The sequence below is a fragment of the Gallus gallus genome, chromosome 7 (assembly GCF_016699485.2).
Source record: "Gallus gallus isolate bGalGal1 chromosome 7, bGalGal1.mat.broiler.GRCg7b, whole genome shotgun sequence".
Lineage (NCBI taxonomy): Eukaryota > Metazoa > Chordata > Aves > Galliformes > Phasianidae > Gallus > Gallus gallus.
In genome coordinates this window covers 4,871,113-4,893,164 of record NC_052538.1, presented here as the reverse complement: position 1 = coordinate 4,893,164, position 22,052 = coordinate 4,871,113, and the positions used below count along the sequence as shown (strand labels likewise).

General features: G+C 50.4%; 1 protein-coding gene across 17 annotated transcripts in view; it reads right to left on the bottom strand.

Annotated features, from left to right (window-relative positions):
• The window catches only part of COL6A3 (collagen type VI alpha 3 chain), a 53,850-nt gene extending 40,049 nt beyond the window's left edge, over positions 1-13,801 (bottom strand). For 10 of the 17 annotated variants that reach the window (XM_015289143.4, XM_015289145.4, XM_015289147.4 and 7 more), the window contains exons 1-4: positions 13,048-13,212; positions 7,228-7,377; positions 6,135-6,752; positions 1,559-2,161 (exon numbers count right to left, since the gene is read on the bottom strand). In XM_015289143.4, coding sequence (XP_015144629.2) covers positions 1,559-2,161; positions 6,135-6,752; positions 7,228-7,315 — 1,309 coding nt within the window. In that variant the 5' untranslated portion in view covers positions 7,316-7,377; positions 13,048-13,212. Of the gene's footprint in view, positions 1-1,558; positions 2,162-6,134; positions 6,753-7,227; positions 7,378-13,047; positions 13,213-13,503 lie in introns of those variants that run through there. The other 7 variants (XM_015289153.4, XM_015289155.4, XM_040703378.2 and 4 more) reach the window with 5 other exon arrangements.
• Between the last annotated feature and the right edge of the window lie 8,251 nt (positions 13,802-22,052).

Here is a 22,052-nt window from a genome sequence, read left to right as displayed (position 1 = left end):
TGCACTGAGCGTCCCAAACCACTGCTTTACACTGCAGACATCCGAGGCATCAACATGAATCGAGCAGCTCCATCCAAATGGATGCTAGGGAAAGGAAATTCCCCAAAGTTCCTTGGAGAACACCACCTTCTCTATTTAGCTGATCGACCTATATATATGTGATTGCATCGGCTGTTGCAGTACCTTCTACAAACGAGCTAGCATTGGAAGTGGAAATGTTCCAAGTGCAGAAGAAATCAGATGTGCCCACATAATTAATCTGAGTATTTTCCGATTACCAAATTGAAAACTTTAATTTCAAAAGCTCAAAGCTTTGGAAATAATTTTGAACTAAAGATTCCTGTCCCAGCAAACAACCCAATCGCTGGGATTTGAACAGCATTAAGATCAGTGGGGCAGAAGAGGGGATTTCCATTGACATGCTTGGGTGCTGGCGTGGACATTTTAGCTGGACGTGCACATTTCAACTTATTTAGGTAAATGTGACACTTGTGGAGTGCCACAAGGACAGGTTATCCTTGTTCCTTCCAGAAATAATGGAGGCAAGGTCATAAAATGATCTTTTAGGCAAATTTGAGCCATGAGATAGCAAACGCGTTTGGACATAGATTAGAGAAGACATCTGGGATGCAGCTTTTTTAACATCCATCATGAGCTGAACGGTATGTACAGAACTCCAGACTGGAACACAAATCCCAAAAGCATTGTTTGCATTAAGCATTCTGGTGATTATGTGCAGGAACTCTTTGCCTGGCCTTTCCCAGGGGCCTCTGAAATGCATTGTGTTGGGTCTTTCATAAGGCTCGCTACCACTACATTTAACTGAGTTGTAAAATCACAGGCTGAGAAACTCTTAATCACATATGTGCTCCATAAATCCAGTGCATAAATCCCAGATATTGGTTATTCTACTGCCATAATGGCCGTAAGGACTTAGAGTGACAAAGTGACCTCTTGTTCTTCCATGGCCTGCTGGAATGCTGCATACTCAGGGACTGAAGGGGAAACATATGATAGACAAAGTAGGGATTTCGCTACAGAAGAACTAAGGGTTGTTTTTCTTTTAAGCCCAGTGAGACAAAATCCTCTATAGAGGCTTCAGAGCGCATTTTTACCCTTCTCCTAAGGCTGGTGCATAGTTTCAATGAAGTTAGGTGATTCAACTGCTGGAGACAGGGATCCATGTTCCATCCCTATTAGCTTCCCCATCCTTCTGATGCCACTTTCTACTGACACAAAACACGCTGCAGTATTTACTTCCAGGAGTGCTGAGATACCATAATGAAGATTATATGAGCCTTTTTATACCCTTTAGATATCACAGTAAGGATTATACGAGCCTTTTTATACAGTATTCTTTAAAACCCCATGCCATGCCTATTATAACGACACAGGTTTTCAAAAGATAACCCACTGAGCAAACGAGTTTCTGCACATTAGCTGCACATTTTCTCCAAGATCAGATCAGAGAGATGCATTGCAAAAACCAAAAAGTAAAAACTGTTTTCAAAGCGTGCAAAATTCATCAAAATGCAACAGTCCAGAAAGGCATACATACCTTCAGTCACAATGGTTGGGGCCTCTAACAAAATGAGTCTTTGGGCCACTCCAACAATGTTGGGCAGTAATAATTCTCGAAGAGCAGCAAGGTTACGGATATCCAGGGCAGTAAATGCGAAGCTTCCATCAGTAGCAATCTGCTGCAGCTCTGCACTGTCAGCATTCAGGACCCCAATGCTAAATGAAAATATACTAGCTTGCTTCACCGCTAACAAGCCCTCTCGGATATCATCGCTAGACTCTCCACCACTTATCAGCACTAAGATCTGAGGCACCGCTTCCTCTATCCTGCTGCCTCCTGCCTGGGTGAAGAGGTTCTCCACCACATACTCCAGTGCTGCACCAGTGTTAGCTTCCTTGCCACCGCGGAAACTGAGTGCCTTCACGGCATCCAGAACATCCGCTTTTGTGGAGTAGCTGTTCAAAGCGAACTCAGTTCTGGGTTGATCACTATACTGCACCACCCCAATGTGTATCTGCTGAGCTCCAACTCTGAGGCTTTCAATCAAATTTACAAGGAAATCGCGTATGGCTTGAAAATTGACACTTCCGATGTTGTCTGATCCGTCAATAAGGAAAATAAGGTCAGCAGACTCTTGAGCTTGAAAAAAAGAAATGCAAAAGGTGAAAGCATTAAAATGAGTGATTACATGCAGTCGTACAGTGTTCTGACATGTTTCTTGGAAAACCAGTGAGAAACAAGAAAATGAGAAAACAAAACACGTGTTCAATGAGGAGGTGACGTTTGCCTCTTAGTTCTGCATTCTGATTGAATACGAGTTCCAGCCCCAGCATCTGCTCCAGGGTTGGACACAACCTGAGCTCGTGGCTCCTGCCCCGTGGGCATCTGTGCTTCTGACACGTGAGGGGAAAACTCAGCAAAACGCTGTTGTTGAAAATCTAGATCCACTCCATCTGCACCCCGTCCTGTCAAAATATCTGAACTGACAGAGTCAAAAGGAACGGTGGATTTTGGTGGCAATTCACACTGGAGATACTGGGGGACAACAGCAACATTCGCAGAGGCTTTTCCTCATTGTATCGTCTTCTTTATTTAAGAAAAAAGCCATTATTTAGCTGTTACACGGAAAGTTTCAGCCTCTCTTTTGCAATTCTGCTCTTTCGCGTTTTAAAAACAGTGGCTGAATATATTGGCTTCTCCCAGCACGTGTAAATGTTATTTGAAATGCAATTGTAAGAAACAACTGGGAAGGTTTTGGTTGCTGTTCTTGCTCTGCAATTCTTTTGCCAGCTGTCCAGCATATGCACAATGGTATTTGTCCATCAATCTGACTCACACGATTATCCAACCGTGCCACACAAATGCTGTCTTGTGCTTATCGCTTTGCACAGATGCGTTGATTATCAACAGATATATCTGATCCGTGGTTTTTTTTCATATGGACACTTCATATTCAATCAAGGAATGCAGAATCAGGTTAAAACGGTGATGAAACCAGTCATGACACAATTATCCAACTCTATTTGTTGTGACTATACCCAGATGATCACAAGCATCTGCTGAGAATATACACACACCAAACAACACTTTTATATGGCATTAGCATGGTTGTTGAGGGGGAGGCATTTTTTTTTTCTGTGAGACTTACCGAAGCAGACCCAAAATGGCCTGGTGTCTGCTCTTCCTTCTTTTGCTCAAGTGACTTTTACCATCCACATCACCAAGAGCTGTACGCATTCAATAGGCAGGGGAAGGAGACCCCCAAAGCACGCTCAAGTGGTTCCATGCTACCATTCTCCAATCTCGTCAACAAATCAAACTTCAGATCATTTGCAAATGCCTGACAAGCCATGTTTGGAAACCCGGCTCTCGGTTTTTGAAAGCTGAAGGCTGGCCTGGTAGCAAAACTGGCCCATAGTTTAGCAGAGCCAGGAATAAAGCTGCAGCCATTGCAATGAGCGTCATCCATCATTTTTTTTGGCCACCAAGAGACTCAACTGTGCGATTCCAGCAGCAAAGGGAAAGGCTCTCCAAGGAGTCACCATTTCCCTAGGCCAACTCAATGGCCAACACCAGCTTGGAGAACGCCAACGTGGTTCAGAATTGCAAAGGGCTCGGGAGTTCTTTTCCTTTGCTGAGTCAAGAGCTGTGAGAGTGCTTAGGGTTAGCTTTGCTGTGCCATTTGTGCTTAGGATGCTCACGCTCCACTCTTATAACACAAAGAGAAATCTCAAAGTACACAGCGCTGTTTCAGATACCCCGAGGAATGGCATTTCAGACACCAGTGGGCATCATCACATCATCACGGGTTGCTCCCGCAAAAGAGAAAACAGCCTTTATGAAACAGGTGTGTTGGATAATTTGTCATCACCGTAAAAAAAAACTCTTGTACTTCAGTGCACATTTATGGAACAAGACGGTGCTGGAGGACAAATGAACGCATGCTTGTTACACAACTAAGCGAGAAGGATCAGATGAGACAGACAGCTCAGGTTTAACGAATGCACCAGGGCAAACTCAAGGCTGACTTTCATACTTACGCCAGTCAGCTCTGGGGACTGCCACAGACCAGCAGCTCTGGTACTCTATATTGGAAATACTATGGGACTGATTGGTTTTCTTCCACGTTATTTCTTCACTTTCGGGTTCATTTCTAGGATAACATCCATGGCATTTCTCCACATATCAATGCTACATGGAGTTAGCAGCTGAAAGAGTGGTTTTCTCAACTCTTAGGCAAATTATTAATTGCACCACGCTTTGCACACCACATATTGTCATGCAGTGTAACATCTTTTTACATATTTAGTGATACTCCATAGATAGTTCGTGCAGAGCGTGCTGGGACAAAACTGCAAGAGTAGGACCAGCTTAAATTTTGTGATATAGGAGGGGATGGGAGGGCTTACAAAGATTCTCTCTCAGCAGAAATGAACTTGGAAATGCTTCCCAGTGTACACGATGTGGGAATTTGCCTTTATAGCTTTTAAAGAAGCATCTGAGACTTGGGACTTCTGTAGAGCATGGAGTTACCTGCTGGCATGTCCCAGAGGAGGACAGCCAGCAGCCAAGGACAAATTCCCCTATTGGTTTCAGTAGGGAAGCACTGTGGCCCTTCACGGTGATGACGCTGAACAGCCTCTGCAGCGCTGTCAGCACATCATATATGGCATTCCTTTAACACACGTATCAGCATGTTTTCCTTAGACATGGTGAACATTGCAACTTCTTTCTGTGGGAGCTCCTTTCCTTCCCTGTGGCTTTCACGTGACCTGGATATTTGCCCTGTCAAGCACTTTGCACACGAAAAAAAACCAACAACACACGTGAACACAGCCTTTTGGTGTCGCTCGGTGTCATGCAGTGATGGAGAGCACCCAGTGGGGTGGCGTGAGGGTTAATCAGACAAGACAACACAGAGGATTAATGTTACACCTCGTCACACTGCCATTGCCTTACATCACCCCACAAGCTATTGACCTTCAGATGGAGTCTCAGGAATAAAAAGAAAGGTTTGATCTCTTGGACTTCTGTTTTGAAACACAACAAAGCTGCTCAGAAGGCCCTTTACACGCTGCCATTTCATAAACAAGAGGAGGGACAGAGGAAGGCTCTCTTATCTTTTCCAGGCAAATTCCATCCCCAGCCTGTGGTCAGTGCAGATTCCTTGAATCCAGTGCAGAATGCAGAGAAGTTAAAGAAGGGTCCGGTGCCCCTCCAGGTGGGAGTCACCAGCTTGGATAGAAGGCAACTGAGTGGAATTGACAAAAAGGGACTGTGAAACCGCACACTTTCTCCAAGCAGAGGAGAAGTGAGGGCTGTGGACTGGCTGAGATAGAGCTCTCACCCAACCTACTCTCAGCAAGCACTGCTTTTGCTGTCTTCAGCTGAAACAGGAAAAATAATGGGGCTTTCTAGAGTCACCCCACACTGTCAATGGGAATACGGTCTCCCAAGGCCCCTCTGTATTCGCAGGGCTGTGTGGAAGCTACATCCTCCAAACCTAAAGGGGCCATGACGTGTTGGGGAGGGGGACCAAGCTCCTGGCACGTCAACCCTGTGCTCCTCCAGGCTATGGTGGCATCTCAGTTGTGATGCCTGCATCCCACCATGTCCCCGGTGTTCCCTGCACAGACCTCATTTTCCACTGCCCCACCAGCTGCAAGGGAACATCCCATTCCATGCCCCTGCAGCCAGCAGGGACCTGTGCAGCCCACAGAGGGCTTTGGTTCAACTCCATCAGAGCTGATGTGTTTCTCTCCTGTTTCCCTACCTGGGGAGCGGAAGGGATGAGGCAATTTCAGAGCTCTGCAGAGGCCCTAAGCTTGCATTTCTGTGCCGTGAGTGCGGAAGGATGTCTCCAAGGGGCCACTGCCCACACCAGGGCTCCTGCAGTGCCTCCTGCAGCAGGAATTTCAGCTCTGTTTGCAAACCATGGCATACCCGGGAAGTATAAGCACAGGGCCATACGCTTCAAACCTTTGTTTTTAAACCTCTGACCATCCATCTCAGTCCGCCCTCACAAAGGCTTCACACAGTGCAGCACCAGCAGTCACCATGCTGACAGGAGCCACCAGCATGGCCAGGACAGAGCGCAGCAGTCGGCCATTACCTGTGATGTCTTTAACCAGTCCTTTGGCTCCAGCCTGTTCTGGAGTCATGGAGGTACGGACACTTGCCACTAAGTCTCCAACTATGCCATGGAGAGCGGTAAAATTCTCTAGGTTGAAAAGGTGGGTATCGAAGGGTCGGCTCGCTATCTCCTTTAACTCCCCTTCCACCGCATCCTGCACGCCGACCGCAATCATGTTTACATGGGCCGATTTAAGGACAGATGATGGCAGAGCCACATCATCCTGGGATTGTCCGTCCGTTAACACTATAATAACCTGGGGGACGCCTTCACTCGCTCTGCTTCCAGCAGCTTTAGTGAGATGGTTCTCGATTAGGTACTCTAATCCTTTTCCAGTCTTGCTGCCTCCCCCCATGTAAGGCATATTCGCGATATGGGAGAGCACATCTTGGTTAGAGGGGTACGTATTTAACTGGAACTCTGTGTGTGGGTTTCCGCTGAACTGGACCAGTGCAAAACGGAAATCATTTCCTCCCACATCTAAAGCCTTTACAACATCATACAGAAACTCTCGAACGAGTTGGAAGTGCTCCTTCCCAATGCTCCAAGAGGAATCCACTAGAAATATTATATCAGCCACGGCAACGTTTCTGACAGCTTTAAAAAAACAGATGGGGTTTAGGATTTTCTAGCAGTCAGCGCAAGCATTCCTCCTCAACCCAGTGCCATGAGCTCCACTCCAAAGGGTGCCGGCACCTCCTAAAAACCCAGCAGCTCCCTGTGGGTCGGTGACAGAGCTCCTCTCGTGTCTCCCCTCTGCTTCCCACGCTCATACGCATGCAAGGAGGCCAGAACAGCCCTGCCCTGGAGGAAACCCACTTGGGGCCACGCTGGGGCAAAGCCCCACATCCCGCACCCCGGCCACGCAGAGCACCCTGGAGCTGGCCCGCCGGCTAGCGACGTGCTGGGGAAGGTCCAGGCTCTGAGGTCAGCCCAACAGGAGTGGAGGAGCAGGAGGTCAACCACAATGTACCATCGACATGCACATTAAAAACCAAACGGTGCAAACATCTCAGTGCGAGCGAGAAGTGTGCTCGCGGAGGACTGTGGTCAGCAATGGGTCTCGTCTTACCTGCTTGCTGCTGGGCACCAACTGAGCAAAAGCCTGAGAGCAGGAGGCCAAGTATTGCCGCAAGGGGCAAATGCCGATGCTTCCTCATTGTGTTCTTTTGTTTCAGTTTCCCTTTTTGTTCTCCTTGTTTCAAAGAACCTGATGTGAGACCTAAGGGAGAGGGAGAACGAGGTCAATAGACTGGTCGTTATTATATACCTAATTGTTAATGACTACTGCTAGCCTGCTAGCCATCCCACCTCCTACAAGAAGATGTCAATGCAGGATGTTCATAGAATCATAGAATCATAGAATGGCCTGGGTTGAAAAGGACCACAATGATCATCCAGTTTCAACCCCCCTGCTATGTGCAGGGTCGCCAACCACCAGACCAGGCTGCCCAGAGCCACATCCAGCCTGGCCTTGAATGCCTCCAGGGATGGGGCATCCACAACCTCCTTGGGCAACCTGTTCCAGTGCGTCACCACCCTCTGTGTGACTGTGATCAGTCATACAGTCTGATTTTTAGGTGGTCCTGTATGGAGCCCGGAGTTGGATTTGATAATCCTTATGGACCCTTTCCAACTTGGGATATTCTACGATTCTACACATGTTCCTGGACTTAAACAGATGAGATGGGATAGAAAAGTCAAACTGTGTGTCTTTATGATGCTTTGCTGACATTTTGGTAGGGAAAGATAATTTTAATGCTGGTCAGGTACTTTTTTGTAGAAGAACAGTCATTCCCACCATTGATGTCCAGTCATCACTGCGGTGCATAGATGGCTTTCTTCTTGCCTATACTGCCCAGGTAATTCTGAGTATACTGGCAAATGGTCGGCTGAGATTTCTTCTCTGATCATCCAACAACCAAAACCCCTGGCCACCCTCTCCGTGCCCACAGGTCACTAGTCAAAACATCTGGGCAAAGCACACTTTCCTGCCGTTGCTGCTCTTCACTTGAATTTTGGCAGAAGGCACATCCTCCTGAAAGCCCCTCTTTGCCTCAGTTCACCTTTTCAGCTCTCCCAAAGCTACAAATGGAAACTTAATTATCCCAGGCCCAAGTGAGCCACATGTTCTGGCTATACAGCAAAAAAGCCCTTGGACTCCCTCAAGCTCGCAGCCCCGGTGGTGGAATAGCCTGCGCTGGCTGACCACATTTTGGAAAGGCACCAAGAGTAATATTTTATGTGCCGGAGCCAAAATATTCATTTACGGACGTTTCTTATCTTTGATCCACCTGGCAAGCGTTCAGAAACAATGCCTCCTTCAGGAGAGCTGTGTATCTGTCGTCATAGAGATGGCCACTCTATCATTTCATCCGCACATCCAAGCCTGCAGAGCAGAAACCAAGCTCTGTAGGATTGGATACGAAGAAACGCTTGCTTCACTGAGAAAATATCCTCCCAAATGGGAGCACGGTGATATAATACATCTCATCCCCCAAAAGGAGCTCAATTATACAAATGAGCCAAAAGTGATTCAAATGCACCAGGCTGTTAACCGGGTCATCGCCGAGAAGGAAGAAGATGAGTTTTCTCATAGCCACTGCTGCCAGCTCCATCAGTCTAAGCAAGCAGGGGTGTCTCAGAGAGTTAACCAGCCTGCCCCTTCAGCAAAGCCTTGCAAGATGCATGAATGGCAAGTCTGGCACAGCCAGGAGCACAGCCAAAAAGTCAGGCCCTGACTCTCCTCCTACTGTTGTGCGCAACAATAACAGCACCAGGTGGAGAGCTGTTTAACAGGCACCCAGAGCCAGCAGGATTTCTTAAGACAGGACGAGGCTTCCCTGTTATTGGCAACTCTTCAATTAATAGAGGCAACAGCTGCAGCTGGGGTATCTCTATCATTTATAGCCTGAAAAAATGCCTTGTTATCTGGCCACAATCCATCTCCTCAGCTACTGGAGCCCAAGCCAAACCTCCCAGTGCCTCCAGTGACTGAAAACCTGCTCTGCTGGACACTGCCCCTCATTCACACCTCAGTCCTTTGCCCCCCAGTGATGGGAAAGCTGGGCAGCACCCATAGGACACTGTGAGATAACCTTGCCCAACTCACTGTGCTGGAGCAACGCTCAGTCTCGGGTTTATTTGATTTGATCCAGCCAGCTTAGAATTAGGATGTATTTTTCAAGCAGTAGTACGTTGGCTGTTCTCTTAAATTGCCTTCTGTTCTGTTTTAATCCTTAGAGGGTCTCAGATCTATTTCCAGCTCCCTCTATGATCACTGTATTTTTGGTTCCATGTAAGCGGAGAGCCCTGTTGGTTAACACAGCTGTGTTAATCCCTCTAGCATCACACTTTCCCAAAGCCATCGTAACATCCTGGTTAGCTAAAAGGAGAGAGGCAGAGAAGTGCTTGGGGACAGGTGTCTGCTAGAGACTGATTGACCACTCAGGGAGAAGAGGAGCCTTTAAACACAGGTGTTCCCTAACAGGGTTCCTCTTTATCCCCAGCCGCATTGCAAGGGGAGGTGCTGGGCAAGGAGGTGGCTATGGAGAAGAAGCGAAGGCACTGCTCAGGTTTCATCTGATAGAGCAAACAGTAAGTCTCTTGCCTGGTGGAAGAGATGGATGATGTGATTTTTGTTGCTTGGGTAGGGCTGTTAGGGCAAGGTGTAAGGTATAACCTACTCTGCTCCACTTTCCTACCCCTCTGTGCTCTTCCTACAGCTCCTGCTGGCCACAGAAGCTGGAGGTGGATTCAGCTTGCAGGAGGTGGAGGACAAAAGCAGGGAATGTGAATTTAAAGCAATTCATCTTAATTGGTGGTTGCTGACGTGTGTCCATTCTACAAGTATATCCTTCTGGTTTACTATCTGGGCAGGTTATTTTCATCCTGAATTTATCACTGAATTCCGCAATGGAAAGTTCAGTAATCTGCAGTCTGTCTGTCTGCCTCGAGCCGACGCAGTGCGTGGTGACCTCTGGTTGCAACAGCATCTCCTCCATTTCATCAGAAGATATACATCTGGTACCAATGATGCTTTCAAAAGGCAACCATTTCTGCCACTAACGCAATGATTTCCTTACATACTTTCCCCAGCAGCTATTTTCTGCTTTATGCACAGACAAGTATGCAACAACTCGAACATCTCACATCACTCTAGATTTGTGTGGGCCCTTTGAACTCCCTACAAGCCCTCCGCCTGTGTGTGTTTCCCTCACCAGAGCATAATTAAAATCCGAAGAAGCGCAAAGCAAATGAGTAGGCTTTAAAAAGCAAAACATAAAAGGCAGGAAAGAATTACTCCAGCTTTTACATATCGCTTTGATTCGTTGCATATGCCTCTCAGCTGGGCTGGCTGGCTGGCTTTCAAGGGGAGGGGAAGCATCCGTGGCTTTGGTGCATATAGGAATGCAATGCGTGTCACGTGTAGGTGCAGATGGGTGCTGGCCAGCCTTTGGGATGCTGTGCCAGACCAAGTTACACGTGGTCCTGTTTTCCTGTCCAGCCCTAAGGTTCTTCCCCAAAAATCCCTTGAATAAAAGCAATTGTGGGGCCCTAAATCCCCACTTTGTGTATGTAGGGTGGGTCACTTCTTTTGGAGGGGTTTCCCTTAATGCTGCTGCCACTTGGCATTGGGTGGCACTGCAAAAGTGAGGGCTGCTTCTGAAATGTTTCTTCCCACCTGAGCGTTGCAAGCAGCCAAGCCCAAAAGCATGAAAAATCCTCCTGCTTTGGCAAACTTGTTTAGTTCTGACCAGCATTTAGCAGAGCTCCAGGGCTGTGCTGCCTTCATATCACACCCAGCATGCCAGCATCTCATGAATCACATATTCATTTCTGTTCTTATAACCATGCGACTGGCTTCAAATCTGCTTGTTTTCCCCTACCTAAAGGCTGAGACTGAAATAGGTTTGTTAATAAGAGGAAAGGGAGTATTTGCTGGAAAAGAAAAAAAAAATGAGGATACTCCCTCAAAGATCAATGACTCTTTATATAGGGTAACGTAAGCCTCCCAGTGCCTCTCTGCTCAGACAAATCATCCCCTTAATGTGGAACACAGAGCACTTAAAAAAGGTGGAAAAAGTGATGGGCACGTGGGCAGCAGGCTGGCCATGATTCATGCAATGCCAGCCAAAGCCTGGCCCTGCATAGAGCAGGATCGTCCCCATTGCAAGTCAAGCACGAAAGCAATGAGGGGATAATCTGATGTTGGCCGGAGTTTGCAATGATGCAAGGAATAGGATGTTCCCGAACAGGCACGTCTCAGAAGTTAGGAGAGAAACAGCATTTCTCTCCTGGTTGCAATGGGGATTGGTTTGGCTCGCCCTGAAAGCAAGGGGAGATAATGCTTTGAATGGAAAACTGTGAGCGTGTTTCAAAACTCACAGAGGGTTTGCTGGAGAGTGGAGAGGTGCAGAATGAATGAATGAACCGAACGATGTGGGGCATGCTGCTCCTGTTGCAAAGAAACCACCTGTCTCCCCCCCTCCCCAAGGTTAGTGAGCCTCTCTGCAAAGAGGGTAAATCTGTTCAAATCTCTATCCAAGAGGGATTAAAAAGCCTGGTTCCCAAAGTCCACGCTGGTGGGTTGAGGGATGGTGCTCGGGAGGTGTCCTGCTCCATCCCTGTGCCCTTAGGGATGCTTTGGCCTCCACATAACTCCCGAGCTGTTTGGTTGTTCCCCAGCAGCAGCAGTACTTGAGCATGGCAATTATCTGACCATCAATATCGACATATAATTTTTCTTTTTAATTAGTCAGTATTGGGGTAAAGCCAGAAGTTTGAGAAATGCAGCATCTCTCCCCTGGGAGACCTTATGAATCATCACCAGGAATGAGCTGAGAGTTTCCCCTTTGCGCCTGCTGGAAAGAAAGTGGCTTTGGCCACCTCCGCTCCAGCCCCTTTTGGCCTCTCTGCTTGGTCAGGAAACCAGTTTGGCCACAACCAGGCTGAGGTTGGGAAGGGAGGGCTCTGCAGAGGAAAGAGGGTGGTGGGATGTCCCCTCCATTAGTCACTGCCTCCCTTTGGTGAGAGCATCGCTGCCTGAAACATCCCAGGGAGCTGAGGGTGGAGGGGTCTACTGAGGGAAAGGGGGGGGGGAGGGGGTGGCTCTTTGCTGGGCTGAAGAGCCCTTCCCTTAGAGAGAAAAGCTGATCTTAGCCATCCTCTGTGCAGACGACCAGGAGATGATGGGCCTGTTGCAGGAGACAAGCCCAGCAACAGGACCCACAGAGCGGGCAAGTCTTTGTTAGTGCATCCTTCTTGCCCTAGGGTAGGAGAGATGAGAGCTGCCTCAAACAACTCCAAAATGGGGATTACCCTGGGGAAGACGCACTGAAAATCCCCCTTAGGTTATCACTATCCCTCCTGGAGCCCTCGCTGTGTCCCGTGCATGCACCCACCTTGCTGTGCTCAGACAGCCCCACAGACCATGCATCCCAAGAGCAGGCTCCCCAGCAGCACACCCCTAAACATCCTTTTTGGAGCTCCTGCTCCACGGACACCCCCTCCTGAGCTCTTCTGCGCTCCCACCCCACCGAGCTGCTGCAGCAGTGATGTCAAAGCATAGAAGGCAAACACCTGTGGAGAAACCCTGCTGGGTTTAAGTGAGTTTAATTCAATTCTGTGCTCCCTGTCGCATCGCCGTGCACCTGCAGTGCTCTGGCTCTGCACGGAGGCTCTTGGGGTGCCTTGCTTTACAAGCCTGTTGCAGCACTGCTTCTCCCCGCAGAACGGAAGCGAAAACACAGCTTCCCTCCAAGACTTTCGCCTGTCCTGCTCCGAGTTTTGCCTAAAACGCTTTGAACCCCTTCCCCCATAGAAAAAAAGCAGCAGCCACGAAGAGAGGAGAGCGCGAGCTGCGAGCTCCGGCGCGCACGGCGGCACTTACCCCTGAGCGAACCCCCAAAATATATCGCTTATCCCGGGGTTCTCCCCTTCCGAAGCACCTTTCTGCGGCCGCGCCGGTGCCGCTCAGCGTCCCCGCTTCCCTTCTCCCTCCTCGGAGGGCCGCTCGGGGTGCGCTGGTACCCCGGCAGGCGGCCGCCGCGGCTCTGAGCGGGGCCGGGGGAGGCGGCTGGCGCGGTACCGCCGGGGGCCGGCCGCTGCAAATGGGATCCAGATGCTGTGCTCTGGCGGCGGCGGAGGGGCTGAGGTCAGAGCTGCTCATCGCACGCCGTCCCCTCTCCCTCCCTCCCCCCCCTCCCTTCCTCCCCCCTCTCTCTCCCCCCTCTCCCCTGCCCGCCCCAACCAGAGCTCCCCGGGGACGCCTCCCCGCGCTGCTTCCCCTTCCCAGAACGCTATTCCCTTGTTATCTATAAAGGCGAGAAGCGGGATGGCGGATTACTTTAATCGCACGCCTTTCAGTCGAGAAGGGCTGGGTTTGGATGCTGGCGGCACCCGGGGAGAGCCAAGGGCCATACCAAGTTACGCAGGGCTCCCTCGAAGCACTTTTGGGATGCTGGAGCCCTCCACTACGAGCACCGCCTCTTCATGCAGCTTTCCATCAGACGCAGCAGAAGCAGGGGTTGCGTTCCCCACACCCTGTGCCCCTCGGGAAATCAACATTTGCCCCTTAGGCTGCGTTTTCTAATGCATCCAGCCCAGAGCAAACTTGCTAGAGATGATCTGAAAGGTACTGCATCAGTCAGATGAGTGAGCGCTCCGTGATTTGTTCTTCACCTCTGTGCCATGAATAACTGCAGTTAACCTTTCACTGGGCGGCGCTACCCAGGTTGGGGGTTTGTTTTTAGCCCTCTGCGTGCTGAAATTCAACATTTCATTCTGGTTCAGGCTGTGTTTTTGCAAGAGCTTGTGGTATGGAAGCACTAAGTCTTATTCCTTGCCCTTCCTTTGGTCCGCGTAAGGCTGGAGTCGCAACCGTGTCCTGGGAATCAAACAGTCAATCCCTCTTCCGCTGTTTCAAGTGGGGATTTATGATGTTTGCTCTAGATTTTCTGCTGTTCGAAAGATCAGCCCCATTAAAATAAAGTAGCTGGAATGCTTTGGGGATATGCTGAGGTCTCGAACTGCCGCGGTAGCTCATTCTGGTGGCGGCGTGGAGAGAAAGCTGGCCCTGCAAAGGGACCCAGCGCCGCACAGCCCCGCTCTGAGCACGACCCAGCAGGTCCAGTTGGCTGCCACTGGTGGAAACCAGTGCAGTACGGGCACGACTGGTTTTATTTCTGCCCATCATTGTGCTTTTCAATCAACCCCACAGCAGTCTGCTCTACTTTCAATTAGCAAAGCCCCGGTTTTACCCTGTGTGAGCAATGGGGAACTTGGGCTCCTTCTCTCCGTGGTCCCAAAGGACATCACTGCAGCATCCCATGAGGAAATATAGGGGGATGCCCAGAGGGACAGGCTTTGTTCTGTCCCCAGCCATCTGACAGCCCTCTCTGGTCATTGGATCACACCACGGCAGCAGTTTCTAGAGCCAGCAAGGGAGGGCAGTGACTAAGTTTAGCAGGGTTTCCTCCCTGGTGTATTAATAACTAGACGTGCTGAATGTGGTGAATCATGGAGAGGGTTTTCAGGAATTCTCTTTCCACCCGCAATAGGAAAGGCTCTGAGTGCTGCTCCCTCATCCTAATGCAAAGGGGACCTTCCAGGTGTCCTCCCTGCAATAAGGGTCTCAGATTGAGGCCCTTCAGAATCTCAACAGAGAGGCAACCTTCTGCAGTCCTTTTCTGGACACCTCTGGGCTTCAGCTGAGCCATTTCTACACGCAATCCACAAGGATTTCAATCACTATCCACAAGGGTGGATAGTGATAGGACAAGGGGGAATGGTTTTAAACTGAGACAGGGGAGTTTAGGTTGGATAGTAGGAGGAAGTTTTTCACCCAGATGGTGGTGACGCACTGAACAGGCTGCCCAAGGAGGCTGTGGATGCCCCATCCCTGGAGGCATTCAAGGCCAGGCTGGATGTGGCTCTGGGCAGCCTGGTCTGCTGGTTGGTGACCCTGCACATAGCAGGGGGTTGGAACCAGATGGTCATTGTGGTCCTTTTCAACCCAGGCCATTCTATGATTCTACGATTCTATGATTCTATGCAATCTAAGAAATGCACTGTGGATTTCCTTGGTGTAATTCACATGAACACAGTGCTTGGTCCCATCCTGCCTAAGTGCCTGCTTTACGTGCACTGATTGTTGTGAATTGTGATTGGGGCAATCCTGAAGTTGTTCCACTTCTGATGCAGCATCCCACTGCGGTTCCATCCTTGAGCACCATCTGCTGGCTTCTCTTCCAAGGACTATCTGGGCATCCACCAGGCCACAGCCAGCCCTCAAATAAAGCCTGCTCCTGCAAGGCAGGGCTGCTGCTTATCATGAGATTGCCATGAGAAGTTTGTCTCATCCCTGGAGGTGCTCAGGGCCAGGTTGGATGGCATCCTGGGCTGTGTGATCTGGTGGGGGGCAGCCAGCCCATGGCAGGGGGTTGGAAATGGATGGTCTTTAAGCTCCCTTCCAACCGAAGCCATTCTGTGATGATGGTAAAATTCATGGGTTACACCAAAGCCAAAGGTCACTCCGTTCTTCTTCACCACCAACCCAACAGTCTGTGCTGTGGTTGGATGTGTGGGGTCCAGCCGTGCCCCCCAAGCAATGTTTGCTGCTTTCAAAGAGTTGAGGGCTGCTCTGCTAAAACTGAAGCAGGGCTGCAGATTGCATTTTAGTTCTGCTCGCTGGTAGATGGTTTTCATTAGCGCCAAAGCATTTGCCATTGCTTTCTTCCTAACACTCCCGCCATGACCACCACCCCAGTTAGGGAATCCAGGGAATATTTTCTGAGCCTTTGTTCTGTTCTGCTTTTCTCTGCACTTTCTGTATTATCATCTTATTGCTTTTGTTGCTCTGCCTCTGTGCAAATGTCTCCTGGGGCGATTGTACCACTTCTGATGGCACCCTTGGCTTTGAAGGGCAGGAGCATCTCTAGAGCACACACAGAGAGGAAACACCACTTGCAGAACTTCCACCCCAGGGGGCTGTTTCTCTCCTATGCAACCAGAAGGAAAATCCTCCTGGAAGGAAGAACAGACTTAGGAATCCCATAAAAGCGTGCCTGTTTTGTCGCAGTGTTTTTGGCTGATGCCAGTGCTGCTAATAAATCACAGTGATGGGATAACCCCAGCAGAAGTAATAAAAGCAAGCCTATGGGCTGCACGTATGGATGTATATGCTCTTAATCCGTGCTTGCATGGACTGCAGGGGAGATAATAACTCAAGTGAAGAAACTTGGCGCCTGCCTAAGCTGCAGCCTGCAAAAAGACACATCCTGCTGCAACAGCTTTCCAGTGACAAGGAACAAACCGCTCTCAACTATGTAAATACTGCGGATGCTTTCCCTCTAACACAATGCACAGCTTGTAGGTCACTAAACTGTAATGTGAGCCACGATGCTCGGCTTCTAGGAAAGAAGCTTGTTGAGCCCTTTCTCGGAATAAGAGATGAGAGTCTGGAAATGGATGTGTGATGCGTTTGGGCCAAAGCAAAGTGTTGCAATGGGTTGCTCCTGTTTCCTTCCATAGGTGATGCCTCCAGGTGGTGCCTCTTACAAGGGATGCTATGAGGGAGAGCACTGAAAATGGAAAGTTTCAGATAGATGCACCGTATGCATCGGTCCCTATGGGGCAGGTTCGTGTTAAAGCCTTCTGCTATGGGACGTGTATCAGTTCCAGGCTGTGCTGTGTGCTCTCTCACTTATAAACTTAGGAGGAGCTGACATAAACAGCGTCTCAACATCGTGACTGCTTTGTTTGGAGAATCAGCATTTTAAAGAACGCACACAAGAAAACAGGAAATGGCATGTGTGTGGTTGGGATGTATTTATCCCTTGGGGGCCCGTGAGTAAGATTTGCACCAAGCACATGGAACAACTTGTGCTCAAGGTGCGTGTCTGAGGTGGTGCTACCACCATGGTACTCGTGGCTTTGGGTTGAGGTGGTGAGGCACGGTGTGGGAGACGCTGAATTTTCCCCTGCAAATGGCTGAAGCTCCTTAGGATGTGAAAAAAAAAACAACATTTTTTTGCCCAAATTGGTCCAGAAGATCTATTGGAGCACGGGCACCTTGCTGGCTGGTCTCGGCAATGCCCAGAGCAATGCATCTGCCTGCAGGAGATGCAGCATCAGCAATGTGGCATCCATCCTTCATCCAGAGAGCATTTCTTTAGTGGGGTTTCAGTGCATTAGTGCTGCTGGGGTACCAAGTGCAAACCAGAAAGTGGGATCGGCCCACGGTGCCTCTGGTCGTCCCTGGCCCTGGATGTGAAAGATGGACCTGTCCCCAGGCAGGAAGAGGTGGGGACAGCTTTGCGTGGTTACTGTTGCTGTTTACCACCTTCTCCAACCGCTGATGGCAGAAGAGAGTGGAAAAAAGCCTTCAGCTCTCCCTATAAAACGCGGAGCCAGCAGCCCTGCCAGCCTGACTAACGCGTCGTCCGTCAAACGTTTCATTCATCCATTCTGCAGCCCGACACACAAAAATCACATGTCCTGCCCAGAGCAGAACAACGGCATGCTTTGTCCCCAAAAACACCCAGCAGTGAGACAGCCACCTATAGGCTACAAGCGAGCCGGAATGGGGATGGTTTTCATGGGACCCATATGGGTCAAATGGGGGAGTGCCAGTAGAGCCTGGAGTTATTTATGGCCCATGAGGAACCAGAACATCTTGGTTAGGCATCCTGTCCCCAGCCCTTGGGGACAACGTGTTCCCTGCTTGCCACTCCCAGAGAGGAGGCACGTGGAGAGACTGAGTCCGTGGCAGATGATGCTCGTGATGCACTGCTCCCAGTAGGCACGTTGTGCCATCGCCGCCTTCACCCCAATGAGAGGAGATGGGTGCCAAGAGGCCAACATGCATCACCTACAAACACCGGCAGTTCTGGCTGCTCAACCCTGACGTTACCGGGAGCTTTCATTTGCATCCTCCCTGCAATCACAGCTAACCCGCATTCTGCTTCCCCCCCAGCCTTCAGAGCAATCCAGTGCTGTTGAAGATCGCTGTCCTCTGTCACTGGCATCCCATCCCATTTGGGATGCCCACCCCATTTACCATTCTTCTGGAGAAGGGGAAGCAGCAACAAGGATGGGAAGGGATGGGGATGCCGGTCTCGGTGCCGTGGGGCTGATGCCAAAGTGTTTTGTGGATCTGAAGCACCATCTCAGTAACTTGATCCCATCTTCAGCTCTGCAGCAGGGAGGCTTTGCTGGAGCAGGGACGTGCGGCGATGTTCAGAGCACAGCACGTCCATGGCTCCTGCTGACAGCAGCATGTTCTCACTAATTTCTCACTTGATCTACAGCCCCGAGCAGGCTGCCACTAATGTCCTCTAGCTGTGTAACTGAGGAGCCTCTGCAGAAAGCATCTGGCCACTGAGCTTCCCCACCGACCTGCTCTGCGTGTCCTGGGATAAAGCTAGACGCTTGCAGGCTAAATGAAAACACACTGCATGTGAAATAATACCTCTCCGGGGTTCACAGCTGGGGGCAGCAAGCCGATGCCTCATTGCCCTGGGAAGAGGCTAACAGCCAGAGGGATGTGACATCGTAACCACATACCTGGTGGGGAGATGTGCCAGCAGACCTGCTTCATTAGGCACTGGTTGTATATGTGGTTTAATCCATTCTCTATGTGCAGTTCCCCTAGGGCTTGCTTCTTGGCTTGCAGTCCTGCTCCCGTGCTGCCATGCCACAGACTGGCAGCCCACAGGACATGGTGGTGGTTGGTTGGTGGTGGTTGGGCTTGAAGCTCTGCAGGGTCCAACCCGAATAATGCTCTGATAGGAACCTGGAGAGATTTTTACATTATATGACCTAAAACACTCCACAGAAATGCCAGCTTGGCCCGTACTCAACTAGGATGAGGGATACCAAAGGGAAAGAGGAGAGTCCAAGCTTGGCCAGACTTCACTGCAGTCATGGGACAGCAGTTGGGATTTTCCTTCCCCACGAAGAGAAGGAACAGGGAGGAGAAAAGGAACTTGTAAGCGCTCCCTGGGGGTCAGGAGGCTTTTCCAAAGGCAAAAAAAAAAAAATATATGAAAGCAGCAAACCCTTAAGAGTTGGTGTTTGTTTCTTTTCCGTGGTTTAAGCTCTTGGGAGGGCGGGGAGGGCACCTCTCTGTCGGCGGTACCTGGCAAGAGAGCTGTGAAAAACTTGTTTGGGAGAGAGAAATATGCAGTGCCTCCAGCTAAGGGAAAAATCCCTTTGCTTTGTGCCCGTGCTGAGGTCCGGCTCGCTGAGTGCTCAGCCCTGATGTGGTTTTCTCAGCCGTGTGCACAGCAGTCTTTGGACAGCCTGTGCAGCGCAACACGCCAGCAGCCATAGGATGCGTGGAGACTTTGGCCAGCTGGATGGGATCATCCTGGCACCCCCAAACAGTCCCCAGCGGGCTCCCCCAGCCCCATCGTCCCCGGAGAACTCGGAGGTGGTGTACTTTTCCTCCCAGGTTTACAAGCCTGTGTTTTTTGCCGGGCTCCACAAGGTGGCACAAGGAAACCGGAGCATCCCCAAGGTTATCCCTTCGCTGCAGCAACCTTTTGGCGAGGAAGGGAAGCACCGAGCAGGGTGAGGCGCAGCACCTTTTGCAGCTGGGTGTTTGCAAGGCTAGGAAGGAGAGGGAGCTCGCAGTGGGGCTGCTGCACCCACCCCTATGGGGATGTCTCCCCTTTCCCAGGGGTGGCTTGGGGGCTCTCCTGATGCTGGGTACCACTGTCAGAAAGGCCAACAGGGGAAGGAACTGCTGCTGCAGCCATGTGAGAGTTGGTTTTCTTTTCACGTGGATTCTGTTTTCAGGGTGGAATGGGCTGAAAGTTTCTCTTTATCACTGCAAGCTCTGATGTGGGTGTCATCTGACTTCACACACACAGGCAGCTCTGTGGCCTCTGGTTTCCCCTTCAGCTTGCCTTGACAGCTGAAGGAAGAGAAAAGCAGGTGATGGCCTGGGGCTGGCCTGGTGTGTGAGGAGGTTGGTAGTGGGCAGATGGCTATCAGTTCACCTCTAGCAGCCCAACCAGCTCACTAGTGTCATTTTAGTGGTGCAGCTCTCCAAAGAGGAGGCTGAGGGGAGTCTTCATGGCAGCCTGCAGCTCCCAGGGCAGTGGGCACAGCCCCGATGCCAGAGCTCAGGGAGCATTGGGACGCCTCTCTCAGCCATAGGGGTTGGGTTTGGGTGGTGCTGTGTGGGGCCAGGGGTTGGACTGGGTGACCCTTGCGGGTCCCTTCCAGCTTGGGATGTTCTATGGTTCTATAACTGCAAGCACACTGTTGGTGTGAAATACTGCACTGAGCACCCATGGAACCAATAGCAGGATCCTGCAGCAATGCAAGTGGGCCCATGAGCCATCAGGCAACAGGAAAAGGATAAGACCCGACATTGGCTCTGCAGCCCAGAGAGGCAGACAGGCAGGAACAGCACTGAGAAGCATCGGAGCCAGATCCTTCCTCGAACCTACTCATTAGCCGCTTATTAGATGAGCAGGGAGCATCTCTCTGGCTGTTACATCCCAAGGGGAGCCACTGCAAGAGGTTGTTTTTCTTTCAAATGAAATGTGCTTCCAGGCTGGGATGGGCTAAAAGTTTCCCTTTCCCTATCAATCTGGAGGGCCTTGCAAAACAGCTCTGCCTCCCCTCTGCTTAGGGCACCTCGCTCTGCGCCCTGGCTGAAGGCCACCTCTCTCCAGCACCCTGAAAAGAGGACAGAAATGCTGGCACTGCCCAGAAACAGCCAAATGGAAACTCATTAGAGAGCAGATCGACCGGCAGCCCTCCGCATAGCCAGCGGGGCTCTCCTTATGTGACCTTGCTGGGAGTGGTTCACAGCTCCATCCATCCCAGCCCTTTCTCTGCCTCCAGGGTCTGACAGGGACAGCAGCGACCCAAGGGCTGGGAGTCAATGCTAGACACCTTCTGGCTAGAAAATGCAGAGTACGTCTCAGACAAGGATGAGGAACAACTGGGAGAGCTTGATGAGGGCCTGGGGACGACTCCAGTCCCAGCAGCTTCAAAATACAGCCTGGGGCAGGACAGTGGGCTGAGAAAAGGCTGCAGCTCAGGGATGGTGGAAACAAATCCCATGGCCTGCACCCAAGCCACTCAGCTCGAGTGCTGCCAAGCAGTTCTGTCGGGATAGGGATGGAGATGGATGCTTGGGAGCAGCCAAAAGCACTGCCCAGCTGATTGTTCACTAAGTGTTTATCTCTTGGGTTCTGCATCCTCATTTCCAGCATTTACCCCATCATATGCCTGCCCCAGTTGTCTTCGGCCAGCCAAAAACATGCTGTCCTGCTTCGTGGCCTTGCTTGGGTTAAAGGCAGATAAATCTCTGAGCACCTGGTCAGGGCTGGGAGTGCCGAAGTGCTATCTCACACAGGAGCACTTCACTGGGGGGTAACAGCAGGAAAAAAAAAGGAACACAATTATTTCTTTCAACATCTACATAAAACAAATAGAGCAATTGTCTGAAAGCATCCCACGGTGCGGGCACACACCTGCAGTTGATGTGGGTGGCAGAGGTGTGCCAAGGTGCTTGCCAGCAGCACGGTGCTGCTGGGCTGGCCCTAGTGCCTCCACCACCACAAAGCACCCCGTGAAGATCCTGGAGCCCAAAAGGAACAAAACAAGACCCTTTGTAATCGATTGTTCCTTTGGAAAATAAACTATTGGAAGTTCTGACCTTGGAAAATCCTGGATGGAGAGGATTGGGAAAGAGCATCATCTTGGAAAACTTAGCAAAGGGGCCGGTTGTCCCAGTATGGAACACCAGGTTGGTGCACCAACACGGCCTGGTTTTGCCTTGCTAGAGATTTCACTGCCTGTGTTTGGTTTGCTTTTAAGTCAACACCACATCCATCACCGTCGCTGGCAGGACCAGGATCTGACTGAACAGCT